The sequence below is a fragment of the Idiotropiscis lumnitzeri genome, chromosome 17 (assembly GCF_059441095.1).
Source record: "Idiotropiscis lumnitzeri isolate Australia: NSW breed Sydney's pygmy pipehorse chromosome 17, RoL_Ilum_1.0, whole genome shotgun sequence".
Taxonomy (NCBI): Eukaryota; Metazoa; Chordata; class Actinopteri; order Syngnathiformes; family Syngnathidae; genus Idiotropiscis; species Idiotropiscis lumnitzeri.
Genome location: NC_142407.1, coordinates 3,685,524 through 3,705,698, shown reverse-complemented (window position 1 = coordinate 3,705,698; position 20,175 = coordinate 3,685,524). Strand labels below are relative to the sequence as shown.

General features: G+C 37.9%; 2 protein-coding genes across 4 annotated transcripts; one reads left to right on the top strand and one right to left on the bottom strand.

The window, feature by feature from the left end:
* Window positions 1-3,624: 3,624 nt before the first annotated feature.
* On the bottom strand, window positions 3,625-9,298 carry cdc23 (CDC23 (cell division cycle 23, yeast, homolog)). 2 transcript variants are annotated; one of them, XM_088279705.1, is made up of 16 exons: window positions 9,160-9,298; window positions 8,429-8,501; window positions 8,116-8,253; window positions 7,992-8,034; window positions 7,810-7,915; window positions 7,062-7,194; window positions 6,792-6,969; window positions 6,286-6,383; window positions 6,090-6,171; window positions 5,284-5,437; window positions 5,095-5,214; window positions 4,947-5,022; window positions 4,809-4,870; window positions 4,351-4,429; window positions 4,003-4,122; window positions 3,625-3,916 (listed from the first exon to the last, which is right to left on the bottom strand). In XM_088279705.1, the coding sequence occupies exons 1-16, from the start codon at window positions 9,270-9,272 to the stop codon at window positions 3,752-3,754; spliced, it is 1,740 nt and encodes a 579-aa protein (XP_088135831.1). In that variant the 5' UTR covers window positions 9,273-9,298; the 3' UTR covers window positions 3,625-3,751. The 2 variants fall into 2 exon arrangements, with proteins under 2 accessions (XP_088135831.1, XP_088135832.1); XM_088279706.1 differs by lacking the exon at window positions 9,160-9,298 and adding an exon at window positions 8,960-9,127.
* Window positions 9,299-9,744: 446 nt separating this feature from the next.
* sat2b (spermidine/spermine N1-acetyltransferase family member 2b) lies at window positions 9,745-19,211 on the top strand. 2 transcript variants are annotated; one of them, XM_088279708.1, is made up of 7 exons: window positions 9,759-9,908; window positions 13,858-14,701; window positions 14,910-14,961; window positions 16,784-16,867; window positions 18,185-18,286; window positions 18,718-18,758; window positions 18,833-19,211. In XM_088279708.1, the coding sequence occupies exons 3-7, from the start codon at window positions 14,931-14,933 to the stop codon at window positions 19,010-19,012; spliced, it is 438 nt and encodes a 145-aa protein (XP_088135834.1). In that variant the 5' UTR covers window positions 9,759-9,908; window positions 13,858-14,701; window positions 14,910-14,930; the 3' UTR covers window positions 19,013-19,211. The 2 variants fall into 2 exon arrangements, with proteins under 2 accessions (XP_088135833.1, XP_088135834.1); XM_088279707.1 differs by lacking the exon at window positions 13,858-14,701 and having other exon boundaries at window positions 9,745-9,908.
* Window positions 19,212-20,175: the final 964 nt, after the last annotated feature.

Genomic DNA, 20,175 nt, shown 5'->3' with positions numbered 1-20,175 from the left:
CTTAAAGGTGGGGGATATGTGGTACTGAGTGTGAGTAGTAAATACTGTTACTATTACAAGATTCTCCAGTAGAGGGCGAAGTCACCTCTTACATACAATGTGATGATATTAAGAGAGAGCAAGATGTACATAAACATGTCAAGTGTATTGGAACTTTGCGGGTGACTGAACAGAATAAGCTGTGTTGAGTTATTCGGCCACGACACAACATTTGCAGTCCTCCAGCCACATGTGACACTGTGCGTGTGGCAATTAGTGTTTTGTTGAAATATAATGTTTGTTTCTTTCCATCAAAGAGTCATATTTTGGGTGATTTTAATTGTCTTATTCTGTCTAATATATATTAATAAATTCTAGAGTATTTTGTTTTGCAAAATGGACACTGGGCGGCAGCACTGACCTGTAGCATCAAGGCAGTGGTTCTCAATTATTTCTTGTCACGCCCCCCCTACCAAGAAGAAAACAATTCGCGGCCCCCCCACCACCATTTTTTTTTTACATTTCGTACTAATGTACATGTTCTTTGTATATTAATGTTAGATTGTCAATAGAATGTCCCCTAACAAAGCTAAATTGATGAAAAAAAATATAATTTTGAGAATGATATTGTGAGGATCTCAAAACTCACTACTGTTGTGCAAATATTGATGAGATGATAAATATTTACTTTACGTTTTTGTATTGTTTTTTTTAACTTTATTAACATGAACAAACCAAACAGTTATTAATACGTACATAATATGGAAAAGACAAAAAGAGCCAGGGGGATTTTAAACAATAAAATCTATTTAAATAACATAAAGCAACAGTTTTGTTTACTATACGTATTTTTTTATGTTTACAATACCTCTTCAAACCTCTTCGTTGTGTGTCATCCATTTCCGTGTTCCAGAATGAGAGCGTCTGCTAAATTGCTAGCGTAGCCACCGTCTTATTTTGTTTAGGTATGTAATTGTTGCAATACAACATTTCTGTTCATAGCTGCTGGCTCTCCGCCCAAACGCGGTTCGAGTCAGACTTCTGTTAAAAGTCAAGCATGCATCGAAGCAATTCATTTTAGCGATTAGCGCGCTTAGCGCCGCCTTGCTCGCCTAGCTACTTGTTTACTAAGTCGTTAATTTGCCATCACATAGCTTGTTGCTTCTGCTGTGCGCGGACTTACATATAGTTCAAATAAAGTCCGTTCTGCTACGGTGCAAGATAGCTTAGCGCGGTGCATTTAAATAGCGGCGAAATAAATCACTTCCAGGTCAACGAGCGACGGGGCGACGCTTTTTTTAATCAGTATTGCGTGACAGGGCGACGCAGAACGCGAGTGACTTTATTTATTTTTTTATTCTTTTGCTACTCTTGACGCGGCTATCAGTGGTTATAAAAAAATAAACAAATCAGTCAATTGGAATACAATTACGTGTTCTCTAACAGGATGCCACCTATCTGTATTTTGCCACTTAATTTGATCTCACTGGAATCACTCATCCTCTCCCCTTTCCATCGTGTTTTGATCACTAAAATTCCCTTATGGTAGCTTCATTGATTGCAAAATTTCTTTGGTCTAACTAATGCAAATGCAGGGAATTTCCCCCCGCTTTCGGCGCAGTCAAACGCTTACTTTACGTGTTAAATTGTAGCGAATGGTGTGCTGAAAACCACACCGACGAAGACTACCACTTTTATGGAAACCATAGTTTAAATTACAGCAAATCAAAAACACAAAATCATACATTCTTCGTGCCTTTCAATGAAAACAAACGTAGTAACATCGCGCCGCCTTCAGTCAATGCGTGCGCGCTCCCGCGACAGGGGATACAGATTTTGGCAGGGGGTAAGTACTTTGGCACGACACCGGATGTCATACTGTTGTAAAATGCGATTGGACAGTAAACAGCCAATCAGAATCAGCCCTAGTGTCCGACTCCTGATTAATAATAGTGGCACGGTTATCACGCTTGCATCGTAAGCGTAAATCTGCGTTTTGTACCGTAGAGGAGAGAAGCCGTAAGCGTAAAACCTAGTTTGTGCGTGGGTCTTGTACATGCGAAACACATTTTGGTACGTACAATACATGTTTTCGTACGCGGTATTGGACATTACGCTTACGTAATTGGGGCTTGTATGCGCTATTTCACATTACGTCTACACAAAACTCACTTTTGTACGCGATATTTGAAATTACGTTTACGTAATTGTGGCATAAATCAAACATGAAAAAAAAAAACGAGAAGGGAACATGGACGTTAACATATACACGATGCAACCAAAGCAGACTGCAGACATTTCGAGATTGATCATGGTCAGTAATGCAATGTAATATGAATTCAAAATCCGTGGTGGGCAGTGCATTTCAGAGAAAACGTACTTAATCCGACTGAAATAAATCCCCCTCACATTGCCATCATTTATGACACTACAGCAGGATAAATAATATACAGATGATATACAGGAAGACACTTAGACACTATGAGCGTATAGCTTCTCTTTAAAGGTCCTTCATGAAAAGGGGTTTAAAAAAGCAAGAACATATTTTACATTTCCCAACAGTCGTTTTGTTGTTTAGAAAGAGAGTTTTAAGTTCAAATGTGTTACGTGTGTGGGAGGGAGGTATTAAAAAAGTGTCAATCGTCCGCAATACGTATGTTCTTTGATGAAACGGTCTTCACCGGAAAAAAGAGTGGGGACCACTGGCTTAATGCTAACGCTAAATAACATTTTTGTTGCAGTATTATAAGCCTTTCAGCAAAGGAACACAAAAGAAACCGTATTCGCAATAGTCTTATATTCTTTAAGTGTTTAGAGTATGAGTCATATTCGTGCTCTACTGATTCGCTGAGAAGAGTTGATGCGTCAATGATTTTAGTGAGAAAAATAGTTGGATGTCTTTTTCAGGAATTCTCCAAGCAATTTTTCTTTTTTCTTCTCCCTTTTATTTTCAATAAAATCTTCCTCTGCACAACCAGTTTGATGACTAATTGATTTAATACAATGACAACATGGGGTGAATTTTGTGCTAGAGCATGTGGAGGGTTTTCGGTCCTTACTCCTTTGGGTGACCACGCCTTCGCTGCACTGTTTAACCCTGTTGACTCACTTCCTCTTCGGACCAGATCCCAGCTTCACAACGGTCTGACCCTCCTCAAGGCCGACTTGACGCGCAGGTCATCCAGCCTTTTTTGTTTTGTTACCTGATTGGTTTTATGCCAAATAGTCCTGCTGTTCAACCAAGGAGAAAACTTTGATAGAGGAACTGTATTTATACACAAAGCGTTTTCTGTATGGTGTAATATAAATTAACGGCAAATTATAACACGAATGAAAACACAAACAATAGAAACCAGAAGAACAGCGACAGTTTCATGTTGAGACGATAGCTAAAGAATAAAAATGTGTCTTCAAACAGGGTTTTAAAAGTGGACAGAGGGGGCTTGCCAAACACTTAATGGGAGCTCATTCCATAGGGAAGCACCGACTTCCAGGGATGCAGCGCTTAAAATTCTTCTTGGGCTTTATTTTTTGCCCATGTTTTTCATATATTATATAACATCAAACAATCTTTGTAACAAGGTTCTTTGAGTCTAAGCATGCTGTTTAAATGTCAACAACTGAAGGTAAAAAAGAACACACTGATTACCAAGTGTAGCTTTAATATCAAAATGTATGCAACATCCAGTAAATCTTTTGAACAGATTCTGTTAAGTCTTCCCATCATTTTCTGCAATGCAATTATAAGTTAGTTCAAAAAAAGGCAGGAGCGTCAGGGTGTGAAGGAGATGACATTGAGTGGTGACACCCTCCGAACGGGAGTTGTGTCATTATTGTTGTTGTTGGAGAGCGGCGCAAACAGATCGCATGAAGGTGTCTCCGTCTGATCTCTCACCTGAGAGATTTGCCTCAATAGAGCTTTTCCTTCTTCTCGTGCCTATAAAAGTATGCATAGAGAAAGGGGGCGGGGCATGGGGGTTGTGTGTGTTCCAAAATTCAGTAACAGTAAACATTAATGCTCACATCGTTGTAGTCACAGCAGCGCTGGGCACAGAGAGACGCTTCATCGTAGAGTTTGTTCTTGAAATAGTGCTGGCCAAGATATTTGAGGGCTGTGCTGACTTCAGTGTGTTCCAACTGTTCCTGTGTGAACAAAAGTATTTGGAAGAAAGTTGTCGGAGCGTCAGCCATTTCAGGCCATACATAACTGGAAATCAGAAGGGGAAGTGGGTGTCCAGGCCCTCCAGATCACTAATATTTGTAAATAAGCTATTAAAAAGACAATTATTTCTAACAGTACTATATGCCCCCTTTCAAAGGCTCTACTTCCAACAAACGTAACCGGAGCGTGTGTTTACAAAAAATGCTTACCCTACAGGAGAAGACGTCTTGAGTGTAGAGCATGTAACTTTGGGCAGCCTCATCATTTTCATTCAGCTGTTCGTGGAGCCTTAACAAGACAAATATTCCCATTTAGCGTAATGTTAATTACACAAAATACACCCTCCAAACACTTCATCTGATATACTGTATCAGTACATTGTAATGGAATCTAATACAAGAGCTGTATTAAATAGGCCTTTGCAAAGATAAAAGTACTTCATGTTTCATGCCAGTGGTAATAACTAAGATTATTATTGTGCAGTTCTATATATTAATATATTGTTCACAACCCTTTACATTTTGAAACACTTCCTACCCTGTATCTACAATCTAAATGCATATTTTTTGTCCTAAAGACAAGTTTGCTCCCACCACAATGTAAATAACAGAAATGCATAATAACACACTGTCATTTGTAGACATACAAGAGAGTCAGTGCCACCTACTTTGCCAATTTGAGTAACGCCATCTTTTCCACGTCTCCAACAGAGTACGCCCTCCAGTAACACTAAAACCAAAACACACATGTGTCTCTTAACATGCACATAGTCATGGAAAGAATACCGTCTTTTGTGGTAAACTACCTTCTTGGCTTCGGCGGTCTGGGACAGTTTTTCATAGCTTTCGCCCAGTGCAACCAACATGCGAGAATCATTGGGCCTGCAACGACAATAAGTCGCGTGCGTGTATATTTGTTTCCATTTCAACAATATACTACAGTCAGATACAAACCTGAGCTGGTGAGCCTTTCGATAGTAGTAGAGACAGTAGAAGGGCATCTTGAGAATCTCATAAGTCTGACCTAAGCCATACCAGGCTCGATAGTCCCGTTTGTTCACTTCAATGGCGTGTCTGGCAGAGACGCAATTATAATATGACACTCACCCTTATGTGATCACCAAAACGGGGGCGGTGACTGACCTGTAAGCTTGAATGGCGGCCGATGTGTTCTTCATCTCCATGTACTCGTGGCCCATGAGGGTCCAGGCGCTCAGGCAGCGAGGGTTTAGTTTGAGGGCTCGCTGAAAATACAGGGCTGCTTTTTCGTGCTGCGAGCGCAAGCTGTAGTAATTGCCTGCCACAACAAACCACTTTTGTTCAACGACAATACCGCCATTAAGATGAATTACTCATAACCCGTAAGTGGGGCACAGGGACTGAGCCTTGCCGCATAGTCTGTCGTTAAAAAGAAAGTATTTATTTCCCTCCTACATTTTTTTAAAAAAATGCCTGTATTAATAATTTCAACATTGACTGCACCACACAAATGACCCGAAACATAGTCACTATCATTTAAACCATATAATTACAGCAATTATAAAAAAATTCCGTACATAAGTCAGCATCGGAAATACAAATGTTCATGCCCATGTGGCGAAGACTTTCCTTAACTTTCACGACCAACCCAGGTTAAATTTAGATCCTCCCCAAAAATGTCCCCCCACCTCTCAGGTGGGATCTTTCCCTCTAATATACTTCCTTGACACCAATTCCTATTTGGACAACAGGGCTTGGGCAGCATCTTGGGCCATTTTAAAGGAAAAAATAAATACATAAAAAATAGTGGTGCGTGAATTCAGGGGGATTACTTTACCAGTGAGTGTGTCGCAAAATATTGCGGATCAAACATTAAAATTATGTAGCTGTATTTATCACCACCTCACAACAGGCACTCATTTACATCTAAAAAGCAACCAAGGTCATTTTAGCGCATGATCACTACTTACCAATGACACAGCACGTCTCCACTCTGTACTTGTCAATCTCCACCAAAGTGTGGGCCAAGTAACTCAATTCTGGCTTCATGATCTGTGGAAGCACACAAATGTTCACCTTTTTATAATAAATACAAATATATATATATATATATATATATATATATAAACTAAGAAATGCCAGTTTTTCTTCCACTTCAATCCTCACTTTGACATAGAGTAGGTTGGAGAACGTATCCATGTTGTCGATGCGATAGGGATCGTTTTCTCTTAGCTTGTTGAACAGAGCCACCGCCTGATCAATATCTGCAATGATGGCACAATAAGAGCAAATCAGGCCCAATGGAGAGGACTGACGTCAGTTCACGCCACACTTGTTTGGCAAAATATTGCTAAGTTGGCAGAGTGAAGAAAAGAAAAAGACTGCAAGTCAAAAGTGTATAAAATAAAATAAAATAAAAAATCTAATTGAGATGGATAAACTGTCTTTAAAAATAATTCATGGTTCAGTTGCCTTTATTTTGACATAACTCTAGGACAAATGACCCAAAACCTATGTATATTAAGTCTTATATTGACACATAATTGCATATTAAATCACAATATTTAGGAGAGGTGTGAAAAGAAAAGCCTTCCAAAAACCCAAAGCCCAGCATGAGAGAAAGTATTTCCTGAGATGGTGGAAGTTTTTTTTGCAAGTTGAAATAAAAAAACCTCGAATGTTGTGGTAGGCAACGGCCATCTGCGAAATGATGTAAGTGCTCTTGGTGAAGCCAGCGTCCATGAGGTTCTGGTACTTCTGCAGCGCCTCCTTGATCATCTGCAGTTCTGTGTACATGTGGGCCAAGAAGAAGTCCTTCATCCAGCAGTCGGCCAAAGACAGAGACTTGAGCTAGAAGAGGACCAGAAGATGGATTTTTAGATGATTGGCACTTAGCGTGTGGCAGGACGAATACTTGCTTGTGTAAATGTTAGATTTTTAACCATTTCAATGTTGGTGACAAGGTTGCTGAGCTCCAACCACGCCCCCCAGTGAAGAGGAAGTGCGTGAATAGCTTCCACGAAAACTTCCACCGCTTCCTTTAGCAGATCCAATTTTCGAAGCACCACTCCATACCTGCCATTTTACGCACATAATGCACACATAAACTTACTGCAGTGTCCCAAACTTTGCGACAAGGCACCAATTTAAAATATATACGTATATGTATATGTGTGTGTTGTTACACGTTCGTGAAGAAGAGGAAAAAAGGAGGAGACCTAATAAGAAGAAGTAGATAAATACAACCATAATAAACCCATATCAAGGTAAGCGGACTTGAATAGTATATTAGCCAGCTAATGATGTTTGAATAAAACTCTGCTGTTAGCATCTCTCCCGCGGCGGCGTCCTACACAGACGTTTTCCTTTTTGAGGGGCGGTGGGGGGTTGGAACGGGGTTGGGGGCCGACAAGTATTATGAATAAGGCCGGGGGTTCGAGGCCGGAACGGTACAGAGATCATGGCCGGAGGGCGGTGACTGACCGTCAAAAAAGAGTCAAGTGCACAGCTCTGGTTTTTGACAATACTCTTTGGTGTGCCAAAGTCAAAAGATATTTATTTCCACTTTACCCATAATATATATTTTTTTAAAAAGTCACAAAAGGTGGGTATACCCTGATGACTGCTCACTACACAATGGTTGAGAATCACAACCCTACTCTACATCTGTTGAAAAAGAGTATTTCTTACAGGTACAAGGCAAAACCATCCAACTCTCCCGCTTTGTGCTTCTTACTCAGCTCCACCCTTAGTTCTCGCAAAGCTTCGTTGCGCACCTGACCCTTCTCCAGAGGACCTAAAAAAAAGGCATGTTATCTTTTATAGTTATAAAACCCCATTCACACTTTAATTCTCTATTACTTTGTCCTTACCCAGGCTGTCAACAGTCTCATCATCCTTCTTTTTCTCACCAGACTGCAAACAAAAGATATAAGCAGTTCATTAGTGTGAAAGTGTTATCCAAGTGAATATTGATGCCAGAGGCCAGAGTTTTACCAGGTAACGTGAATACATGTAGAGGAAGTAAGCCTTCTGACTGGTGCAACCCTTCAAAAAGTAGGCCGCGCGATCGTACTCTTTCAAATCAAAGTAGGATTTGGCCAACGTAAGGGCATCGAGGTCTTGTATGTCCTCCTGTAGATGCGAGACAGGTGAAAAAAAAGGTTTAAAAACGTAAGCAGTCAATTCAGGGACGACATAATCTGATTTAGATACACTCAATGAGTATATTTCCCCCAGACAGCGCGTGATGTGATTTTTACTTGCACCAAGTATCATTTAGTGTTGAGTAATAATCCACAGTACAAACCTCTGAAAGGGGATTTGGTAGTGGTAATGTATCCTTGGGAAGAGGATCCAAAGCAAAGGCCAACTCAGAAGCCCTAAATCAGTCAGAAAACAGAGCAGCTATGTGTAATGAGATCATCAACGGGAAATCATCGAATTTCACTTAATTGGTCTGAAAATGATTTATTTCTGCAAATAGACTCTCTTTGTTCACCCATCTAAATCAGTGATGTATAATGACACCACCAAATATGAACATTATTTCACAATTACCTTTTGTTAGTTGTTCTGTTGTTGAGTGAGGTTTTATGCAAAATATATGTAAAATGGTTCAACAGAGGGTGGGAAACACTGATCTAATGAGATCCAAAACAAGAATTGTAACACAAAAAGTGAGAGTGACATACGTGAATGGATTTTAACCCAAATTCAACCACTTACAGGACCTAATTTGAGACTTTTTCCTATATATTACAACACATTATACGCATTGCCAAATGATTGTATCGGACACATAAAGCTAATAGACTTTTAAGTACGTGCGTGCACTTACGTTAAATATATTCCTCCATCTATCATCAAGCAATTCAGTCAGCAAGACGTATGGTGCGATCGTACTACGTATTTTTAACTTACATTAAAAAGAAGTAAATGCTAAAGTAGCTAACAGTCAGGTAAACAACAACATAATAGCGTCACTTGGGTAAGCAATAAATACTCAGTGCCTCGACAGTTACTGGGTGTCAGTCTTACCACTTGGCGCTATGTATAAGTCCTCTTTCTTTGCAAAGCCAAGTAACAGACAGGAGTTGCTTTTTAATTTGCATCAGATCCTCAAACTCACTGTGGAGCGCCGCCATGTTCATACTCGACAAAGAACGGCCGCTATTGGTGGATGTTTTCGGGTCCTTTTTGCGTCACTTCCGCTATTTCAAACCTTTTCCGGTTGGAGTCACATCGATGTCAAGTCCATCAATTTTATATCATTTTATGAGGGTAATTTTTCATTTATGATTATTATATTATGAACATTATTAATGTAATATTATTAGAAACTAAAATTACTTTGTTCACATATCATGGACACATTGAGATCTAGTAAGAATTATCTTTGTATATGCAGACCCATGTATGTTGTAACACACTCACTTTCACCTAAACTTGATTATGATCATTATTCAACAAGAAAAATTATCTTGCAGGTGATGCGCATTAATAAGCTACTGTTGGATTGTATTTAAATGTAAAATACAATCCTCGATCAAAAAAAAAGATGTTCTCATTTTATTTTGAAGGGATGCGAGGAGCACGAAAACACACCTGCTGCGTCCTGTTTTAACACGGAAGTTAGTGGAAACGCCTTGATTAAGTCAGTAGTCTGCTGCTAAACGTGCGAAGTGCGTTTACCCTGACTCAAGTTTTATTCTACTGCATCAAACATGAACTTTAGCATACGTCCTGCGACTCAGGGAGACTGCAAAGATATATCGAGAATGATAATGGTGAGTGCAGTGTGTTCACCTGAGATGAGATTTCAGAGGACAGTTTCTTTGGCGTAAGATCGCTGACAAAAAGGCAAATGCGTAATTAAACGATCCGTATCAGCAAATGTAATATTGGTCAATTATTTCCCTGTCAGTACGAATCAAAATTGTGAGGGTGAAATGTTTTGTGAATACAACTCACGTTTCTATTACTACTACGACTCTTTACAACGCATGAATTTCCAGCTGAGGATAAGAATCTCGTTGTGTGAGGACGAATCTGCACAACATGCAAATTAGGATGACGTCACGAAGGCCACAGCCAGGTCCCAACGGAAAACAGTCGAGCCAATATGGTCGAGCTGTAGGCACAAATGGGCGTTCCACAGGAACGCCCGCTCACACCACGGGCCACGTCCTGTTGTCGCCTGTTCTCTATGGCGTTAGATTTATGCAAGTCAAAAAGGCAAACACCTCAAACACAAACACTCGATAGAAGGGTCTTCTGCATTCTGACACGTTGTTCTTATTGTTATAGTAATAATTAAAAAAACATTTTTTTTCAAATATCTTTGATTGGCTTAATGTTGTTGTCCCTTTAGTTGTATGTGCTTCTATCATCGTTTTTCTGTTCGTTTTATTTCTTTATTTTTTTCTTTCTTTATTTAATTTTTTTGCGTCTTCATCATTAGTTGTCGCCAAGGTAGTTGTTTTGCAATAGCACCGCGCCGGTCTATTCCAATTTCTATTACACCATATGGAAAGCGCTTTGTTTACAGCTCCAGCTGTTGTGAAATGCGCTATATAAATAAAGTTGTTTTGTATTTTTCCTAGTGCTGTCAATTGATAAATTTTTTTAAACTAATTAATCACAAAAAATTCCATGATTAATCACATTTTTCAACTACTATTTTTTGCGAAGCTTATAACAGATATTTACTTGAATAATATCTTGGAATTGAGGCAAAATCACCAAATATGAAGTATATTTAATTCAAAGACTGTTCTAATAGCTTCCTTGGATTTTTTAATACGATCTAAATGGAGACATCTTTGCAGACATGTATTTTTTAAACATTTCTCAAAACTGCCCCACAAGCGCCACACTCCACCAGTGTTGGTTTGCAAGGCCCAGTGGTAGCTTAAACACAGTGTTTTGTTCTGAGACGTGCTAAAGACAGCTAATATGGCACAATATTTGCAAAGTATGCAAATTATTTTTTAAGTAAATCAAACTTGAGTTAACTGAGTTAAAATATTTAACTGGGTTAAAAGAATGTGGATTAATCACCTGAGTTAATGCTTTAATTTTGACAGCCCTAATTTTTCCCCACCTCTGAGTTATGATTGGACAGTATGCAGCCAATCAGAATCAGCCCGAGTGTCCGACTCCTGATTGGTTAAGAATTGTGGCACAATTGTCACACTTGCATCACAAGCGCGAATCAGCGTTTTGTACGTGTGGAGGAGAGAAAAGCCGTAAGCGTAAAACCTATTTTGTGCGTACACTTGGAGGGTCTTTTACACACGAAACACATTTTTGTACGCATGAAACATGTTTTCATACGCAGTATTTAACATTATGCTTACGTAATTGTGGCATAACGCCATAAAATAGGTCGATCATAACACCAAGGCCCACTGCGCGACACTGTCGTATTGGGAACACCCCGGTTCTAACTGGATCCTTCTCATTGGTCGACTAAACGCTGACAGGAACGCTCAGTTCTTGTGTCCTAACAGTAACGCCCCGGCTGTAGCTGGACCCTTCTCAGTCGAGCGGCGATTCTGCTACCCACACATGCGCAAAGAAGAAAGCAAAATGTCCGTCAGCGATTCGGCCTGTTGCAAGTTGCAACAGCTCAGGTAGAGCATCTTCACAGCAGGTAAAGTCAACTACGTGGATATCCAATTAATTAATTATAATTTATTTCATAATATTGCTCTTAAATCTTAGCTTTGGACTCACAGGTTTACGGCTATAGATCTAATGATGCGTTTTGCTGTCAGCATTATGTACGTGGCTGTTTCACATCAAGAAAAATGTTCTGCATTGTTCGGATACCATTAATCACTCACTAAATTGGACACTCCATTTTTGATTAATTAAAGTAGTCCCTCAGAACACAAAAAAGGACATTATAGTGCTTAATGCAAAAGACAAAGATGCAAAACATGTCTTGTCAACTTATCACAGTGTTATTTTGTTATACTACGAGCATGTAGTGACACAATTGAGGAGTGAGGTTTATCAACATTTTAGTAATTGAGTGTCATTGTCCTTTCATATTTTTTATTTTTATTTTATTTTTTTTTCTGTGGTACAAATATTACATATTTATAATTACAGTATAGTTGTTGCGCACAATAACAGCAAACTATGAATCCGTCCCATGGCGCAAACCTGTGAGAATAGTGTATTGCAAGAAATGGTATGAAATGTCACTGTTTTATATGCTTCAGATTATAGTTTGTCTGTACATGTTGAATTTACACAATTTTATTTTGGCAATTGGTTGCATGAAATAAAACCCTCAGAATCCAAATACATTTTAAATAGACTATGCATGTTCTTCAAATTAAAATCATAAGGATCCAGATACATGTTTAAGTAGATGTATAGTATACTTAAAATGTATCAGGAATCCAGACGCTTTTATTTCATACAACCACTTGCCAAAAATAAAGTTGAATAATTATACAAATTTGTTCAGTGTTGTTTATTCTGCAGCTGTAAAGCAAGTCATTCAGAGTGAGCTATTTTCAATACACAATTGTGATCCTACAATACTTGTCTAACCAACTATTCTCATTTTCTTTTGTAGTTTCTACATTCTCTGAGAAAATCAGTCCGGAGCAGCTATATTGTAAACCACCTCCAAAGTCAACTGCAACATCATCAACATACCCTGAAATTATTTTAATAGATCTACTGTAAATATTAGGGATGTAACGTTTCACTCAAGCCTTGATTCGATTTTATCGCTGCCTTGTCTCTGTGTGTTGTGTGTGGTGCTGCAGCCATTCACAAACGCAATCCGCTATTATATTTGGCACCAGCGTGTCAAGTAGGGCTGCCACAAACAAATTTGTTGCTTGTCGACTACTGACCAACAGTAGCTGCAATTAGTCGACTAATCAGATCATATGTAAATGATCTTATATGACCATTGGTAGCTTACAGCAGAATTCTTTAAATGTATGTGCAAAAAATGATGAAGACAATTAAGAAGATAGTGAATTCAATTTATACTAAAATGTGCCGCTTGTACAAGCATTACTGACATTGTTTTATTAAATGATGGAGTAATTGAAATTGAAGGATACTGTGGCTTTCATTTTTATGGGCTGTAAATGTTTAGTGCATTTTAAAATGGAACCAAACAATATAAACTATGCTGAATAGCACTAATCCTAAACTACCTATAAATACTAAAATAAATACTGTACTTAGTAAACATAGTTAACTCTTCTCAGGCACCAATCCTTTTTTTGTCAGGAGATGAGGCATTTTTGAGAGAGAAAAAACAGCGGCAAAAAATTATATAAATAAACGAAACGACAGTTTTAATCAATTTTAGATGAATCGTTACATCCCTAGAAAATGAATATCAAATAATGTGTTAAATAAGATTTCAACTGATATAAATTAATGTTCATCAATACAATTTCACAAAAATTCATAGTATCCATCCAGTTATCACGAATAATAAATGTAATGCCTCTCAATAGTATATCCACTGAATTAATACTCTGATGATGATGTCTATTTATACTATCATGTGTTTATTGTCAATTATATAAATTCTCATGATGTCATTTTCTCGTGGCTCTGTTCGATGGCAGCATCTTCGTGTCCTCATTCATAGAGGCCCACAAGGGGCATAATGAATTAATCGTTGATCTCATCTAGATTATCAACACTGTCCATCTCAATATCTAAGTCTGCTGTTTTTTTTTTTTTCAGACCACTCCATCTGGATCTCAGCTGTTTCAGTGACTTGCAGTCACAGCATGCCTGGTCAGAGTTGCGACCGTCAGCAAAGAACACATCCTGGACATGACAGTCAATATTTCTGAAAATATAATGACATAAAATTGTCATCATGCAAAGTTGTTGTTTGAGGTGATGGTAACTTGGATTATATGTAATCAACATATATTATTAAACTAAATGATAACATTGATCAATGTTGGCTCTAAATTAAAAAAAAAAATACAAAACAAAATGAATTGGTGTTATCCTCGTCTTTTTGATCAAATAAATACTGCTACTGTTCTTCAGGCAAGACAAGCCATTTTGTTGCTACTACTTTAAAAGTAAAAGATAAATGACATTAAAACTAATATTTTCAATTAAAATGTGTCATGTCACACCTTCATGACACATTTGAAAACCCGGTGGGGAGTCACGTACGTAACAATGTTGACAGAAAAATGCGTCATTAGAAAGCAATCTATAGCCGTAGGCCTGTGAGTCCAAAGCTAATATTTAAGACCAATATTATGAAATAAATTATAATAAATAATTTGTATATACGCGTAGTTGCCTGTTGTGAAGATGCTCTACCTGAGCTGTTGGAAACCTATCCGCACCTTGCAACGGGCCGAAACGCTGACGGCCAATTTGCTTTCTTCTTTGCGCATGCGTGGGTGGAGGAATCGCCGCTCGACTGGCTTCCCTTGGGACATACCTGCGGCCTGCGTGACGTCATCCTAATTTACCTGTTGTGCAGATTCGTCTTTTCACAACGAGATTTGTATCCTCAGCTGGCAATTTGTGCAAAGTGAAGATTTGTAGTCGTACAAACGTGAGTTGTATTCACAAAACATTTCACTCTCTCAACTGATTCATACTCACAGGGAAATAATTACGGATACAAATCTTACATTTGCTGATACGGATGGTTTAATTACACATTTGCCTTTTTGGCAGCAATCTTACTCCATGAGTTTCATAGTAGTACAATATAATATAAAAGGAGGTGGGTATTAATGCTGCAAGTGCTTGTTTTTCAGGAGTTGGCGTTACATGAAAAGATGACTGATCAAGTTAAGCTATCATGCGAAGGTAATACTGACTTCAAAACAAATAATTTCAATGAGTAAATTATGATAATTAAGATATTTTCAAGTGTTGATATCGTAGAAATGTTTCGAGCTCTACCACCTCAATCCCACAAATTGAAAATCCTATTTTCTGTGCCCCTTTCAGTAATTGGCATTAAAACAGGTTATACGCATACCAATAATTGGAACAAATTTGAATTTTTTTTTCCACTTCTGATCAAAGGCCCAATTATCGGATCTCAGTAAATGATTGCCCATATTGCAAATATCTTTGTTCTGTGCTTTGACTGAATAACCGCACCCCCAACAACCCTAGGTCACCCCCATAATTTGGTTCGAAAATGATCAGGCTGACATTCAAACACGTCAATACATTGAACGGATCGGACTGAGCCCTACCACAAAAAGCAAAAATCTGGGATTAATGAAGCCCACTCAGAATGTTTTTTTACCTATAGATTCCACAAGATGTCAGCAAAGCATTTTCTTCCAATTAGACAAGGCTCTGGCTTGACTAAATAAAGCTCCGCCACTCACTTCACTTCACAATATGGTGGCAAAGCAATAGTTTATGTGAGGTAGGGCTGGGCGATAAACCGAAAATTTACCGTTACCGAAATTTATTACAATGACCGAAATCATTTTGCCCATGTCGGTAAATTCGGTGTTTAAAAAAAAAAGAAAAGCCTTTTCTGTCTGCGGCAATGTTCATGCCCCTTTAAGACCGCTACAGCGCCTCTAGTCACGTGACTCCACCGGTCTGATCGAGAAAGAAAACAGACGTAGCTGTCGTAGCTGGCGATTCAAATCCAGAAGCTTTTTCACCACCCACAACACAACTATGCTGAAAGTTCAAAGTGAGAAGCAAGGTTCGACAAGTGACAACAGCCCATTAACGGAGGCGACACCATACGAGAGAACGTCTCAGAGGTGGACGCGATAGCCTAGCACATAGCTAAAGATAAAGCTCCTCTAGTTACAGTGGCGCGCACAGGATTTAAACGCTTCATGAAAGCCGTATTTCCCGATATGGACTAAATCGGGCCGGGAGCTTAGACATGTCAAGCATTTTGCATCTACATCCGACTTGTGGTCGGGTCGCAACATGGATCCCTGATTGAGCCTGACTGTGCATTACATAGATGACAAGTGGCGACTGCGCACCAGAGTACTCAAGACGGCACATTTTCCCCGATGACGCACACATGTTTATTTGGCTTGCATTGACATTTTCTTTAATTTTATTTCGCATTTTTTTATTTGCCATTATTTACATCTTGAGAGCATCTTGGCGCAATCTATTTGCATAAAAAGATTTTGCAAGAGTTACCCTTTTTCTTTGTGACATTGTTCAAGTCATGCAAAGCAAGCTATTTGGAATGTTTATACAAATGATTTTTGTACTTTTATTTTTCATTGAAAGTAATGTGTACCAGTTGGTCAATAATAAAAACAGTCAATATGCATTTCCTGCATTTATTTTGATTTTTTTTAGTCCACGGGGGGAATTTATCGTGCATTTATCGTTATCGAGGTAAAATTGGTCAATTTCTCGCGATATTGATTTGAGGTCATATCGCCCAGCCCTAATGTGAGGCATGTTTTTGGCCTGAGCACAACAGCAACAATTTGTTGAGTTTTTCAGTGACTAAGAGAAATAGCTTCTTAAATAAAATCCACATATGGGTGAATTTTCAAATGCTTAAATGTGAATATGCTGCAAACAATTTAATCTCCAAAGTGGGGTCATTGCAAAAAAACGTTTGGGTACAACTGGTTTAGGCTATACACAGGTGAACCATGCTTTTTGTTGTTTAATTTAGAACTGGAGCGTGATGGTTTCTGCAAGAATCCCTTATTTGAATGTCTTGTCGCAGAGGTACCAGAAGAGAACAAATCTGAAGAAGGTAAAATATTTGCATGTAATTTCATTTGTCCTGGTTATAATAATGTTTAAATGAAGCACTGGATTCATTTGCATCTGTTTTTTCCCCTTGTGCAGAGACAGTATGGCTGGGCTATTTGTTTCAAAACTCATATCCTGGTAGTTTTTTAACCATATTATCAGCAGTTAAAAAAAAAAGATTAAACAATGTTGGTACGTTTATTTGATTTGTTTGTTTGTTTGTTTGTTTTCATGGAAGAAGGGGCACGATGACCTAGTACAGTAGTTAATACAGCTAGCTGCCTCACAGTCACGAGGTGTTTGAACTAGTGATAGACCGATATGTTTTTTCAGTGCCGATAGCAATACCGATTTTTAGTTGTTATAGAGGCCGATAACCAATATTTGAAGATGATATTCATTTGTTGAAAAAAGGGTAGAACGGTGTCAGCATTTTGAAAAATAAACACTCCAAAACTTGACTTACTTTAAATACAATACAATAAAATACAACTTTATTTATACACCGCATTTCACAACAGCTGGAGCTGTAAATGCATTTAAGCACATGTTTATTCAACAACTTTAGTGATTTACATGTTAAAGCTTATTTTTTTGATCTTGGAAAATAGACAACTTAATTTTTAAAGTCTAACAAAAAGAACGGTGCTTCCAAGCTCGGTTGTATGCCTTATAGTTCAATGAAAACAAACATCTGTTTGAAATTTACTAAGGCACATAGTTGTCTATTTGTTGTGAGCTGAAATAGACTGGTATTTATTCAAATTTCAGCAAACCGTGTTACCTTACCTTCCTCTGCTCGTGGGACTTCTCCCGCAGTGCGTGTGACTCAAGGTGAAAAGGCAAACAGGCAGCTTACTGCCGATTGGGTGTTACCCACTGCACAAGAAACCAATCACATGGTGTCGTGGGCGGGCCAATCTGCTTCTGCAGGCAGGGCCACAAGCACAGCCGAGAGAGAAAAATTATGCTGCAGTGAGCCAAAATAAGCCAGCTTTTAATTTATCGGCCTTGAAAGTTAAAACCTATCCAATGCTGATAATCGTCAAAATACTAAATATCGGCCCTGATAAACGGCCCGGACAATAATTGGTCTATCACTAGTTTTTACCTCCTGTCGGGTCCTCTTCTAAGAAATTTGTACTTGAAATCTAATTGAATTCAAGTATAATTAATTTCTTTTTTTTTCCTTTTTCTGTCGACAATTGGAGTGATCTAATGCAATTATTGTTGCATGTCAATCCCAGCCTTGCAATTTGAAGTGCAGTATTTTCTGTCCTCTTATTTTGATGATAGCAGTCGCTTTATGTCCCGTTAGGATTCACCATTGTTGGATATGGGCTCTACTTTTACACATACAGCACATGGAAGGGACAGTCAATGTATTTGGAGGATTTGTATGTGATGCCTGAGTTCAGAGGTAAGATACAGTTTTGCAGTATTGTTAGTAAATATTAACCACACTGTCAGAAACGGAGGATGAATCATTTTGTGTCCTTCAATGTGCAATCTATCCCTCAAGCTAATAATTCACATTCAATAAGCTTTTCAAAGAACAAGGCTCTTTACCACATATTTAAGACTTGTTTTGTAAGTCATAAAATCCGTTTTCTTCCCAATTCATAATTATTTTTGGTGTATCACATGAAATCCTGATCAAATACGTACATAAATTACATTTGTGTTTCTAAATCAATAAAAATCAATGTCAACAGTTCAAGGGTTGTCCCGATTAGTTTTGCAAGGTGTTGTCATTATACCCTGAAACATACAACAGTACTTTTCATATTGAGAGTCTAACTTGGCACAAGCATATTTTCTGCCTCATCATTTTATTGATGTGTTTGTTAGGATTTGGTATTGGAAAACGTTTACTGAGCACTGTTGCTAAGGTAAGATTGCTGTAGACGATAAATATAGCTCTACCTGCAAGTTCATGTTCTAAAGCGCTGTCATGATTGTGCAGGTGGCCAAAGAGAAGCATTGTGCCCGCTTGCAATTGACCGTGTTGGAATGGAACACTCCATCACGAGACTTCTACAATATGAGAGGAGCTCAGGATCTCACTGACAAGGAAGGTTGGCACTTAATACGTTTTGATGGACAAAGCCTGAATGATTTGGGAAATGATGCACCAAAGAATTAAAATGTATTTTTTCCTGCTCATTATTTTTCCATAAAACATGCCATATTGTTCATGTCCAACAGTTTTTTTTATACCATAGATGCAATTCCTATTTTACTGAAATTCAAAATGTTTTTTGAGTTTTTGTTCATGTTGGTAGACATACACATATTTTAAAAATAAATATTGTGTATATATTAAATAAAATAAATAAACCTTATTTGTCTCCTATTTTCTCTATTATAACTCATTAGTGCATAAAAACATATTTTACCGTCAGTCAAAAAACAAATAAAACTAAAAAAAGAGAATACAGCATATTGAAGTGCTTTAATTTTGAAGCTTTAATTTTGCGGAGCTCTCCATATATTTTCAAACAGGAATGAGGAGTTTCCAGCTACTTTAGTCAGCAGTCAGAAATCAATCAAGCATAACATTCGTATGTTATTCCTTTTTTAGGAGGTCCTGGATTGTATAAAGCATACCTATGGTTTTACATATTTTACTCGTCACATTTTCTATTTATGATTTCCAGTAGAATTTTGCATCTATAACAACGCCAAGAAATTTAATTTCATTTACTCTTTCTATTTCAATTGAGTCGACGTTAATCTTGACCTGGACTTTAATTTGACTGGTGCCAAAGATTATGAACTTTGTCTTATTTAATTCAAAGACAGTTTGTTGGCATCGAAACAGTTTTTTAACATATTTAATTCATTTTCCACAGTAGTCACATGCTGCTTGAGATTTTCTCCTGAGTAATATAATGGTGTATCATCAGCAAATTGTATTTTGAAGTGCTTTAGAGCAACAGCAGATATCATTAATATATAGTATAAACAATTTGGGACCAAGCAGAGACCCTTGGGGAACCCCATAAGTTATCTTCAACAGTTTCGATTTTACATTGTTTAATTGCACATACTGATCTTTGTCATCTAGGTAACTTTTTAGCCATTTATATCTCATTCCTCTTAAACCATGTTACTCAAATATATCCATGAATAAATTCTAATCTATGGTGTCAAAAGCTTTTTTAAGTCAATGAAAATCCCAAGAGTACATTCTTTTTTATCTATACTAATAGCAATGTCTTCCACAAGTTCCATTACTGCCATGGAGTTTTTTTCTTGGAATCCATATTGATTCTCACGTAAAAGATTTTGCTTTTCAATAAAGTT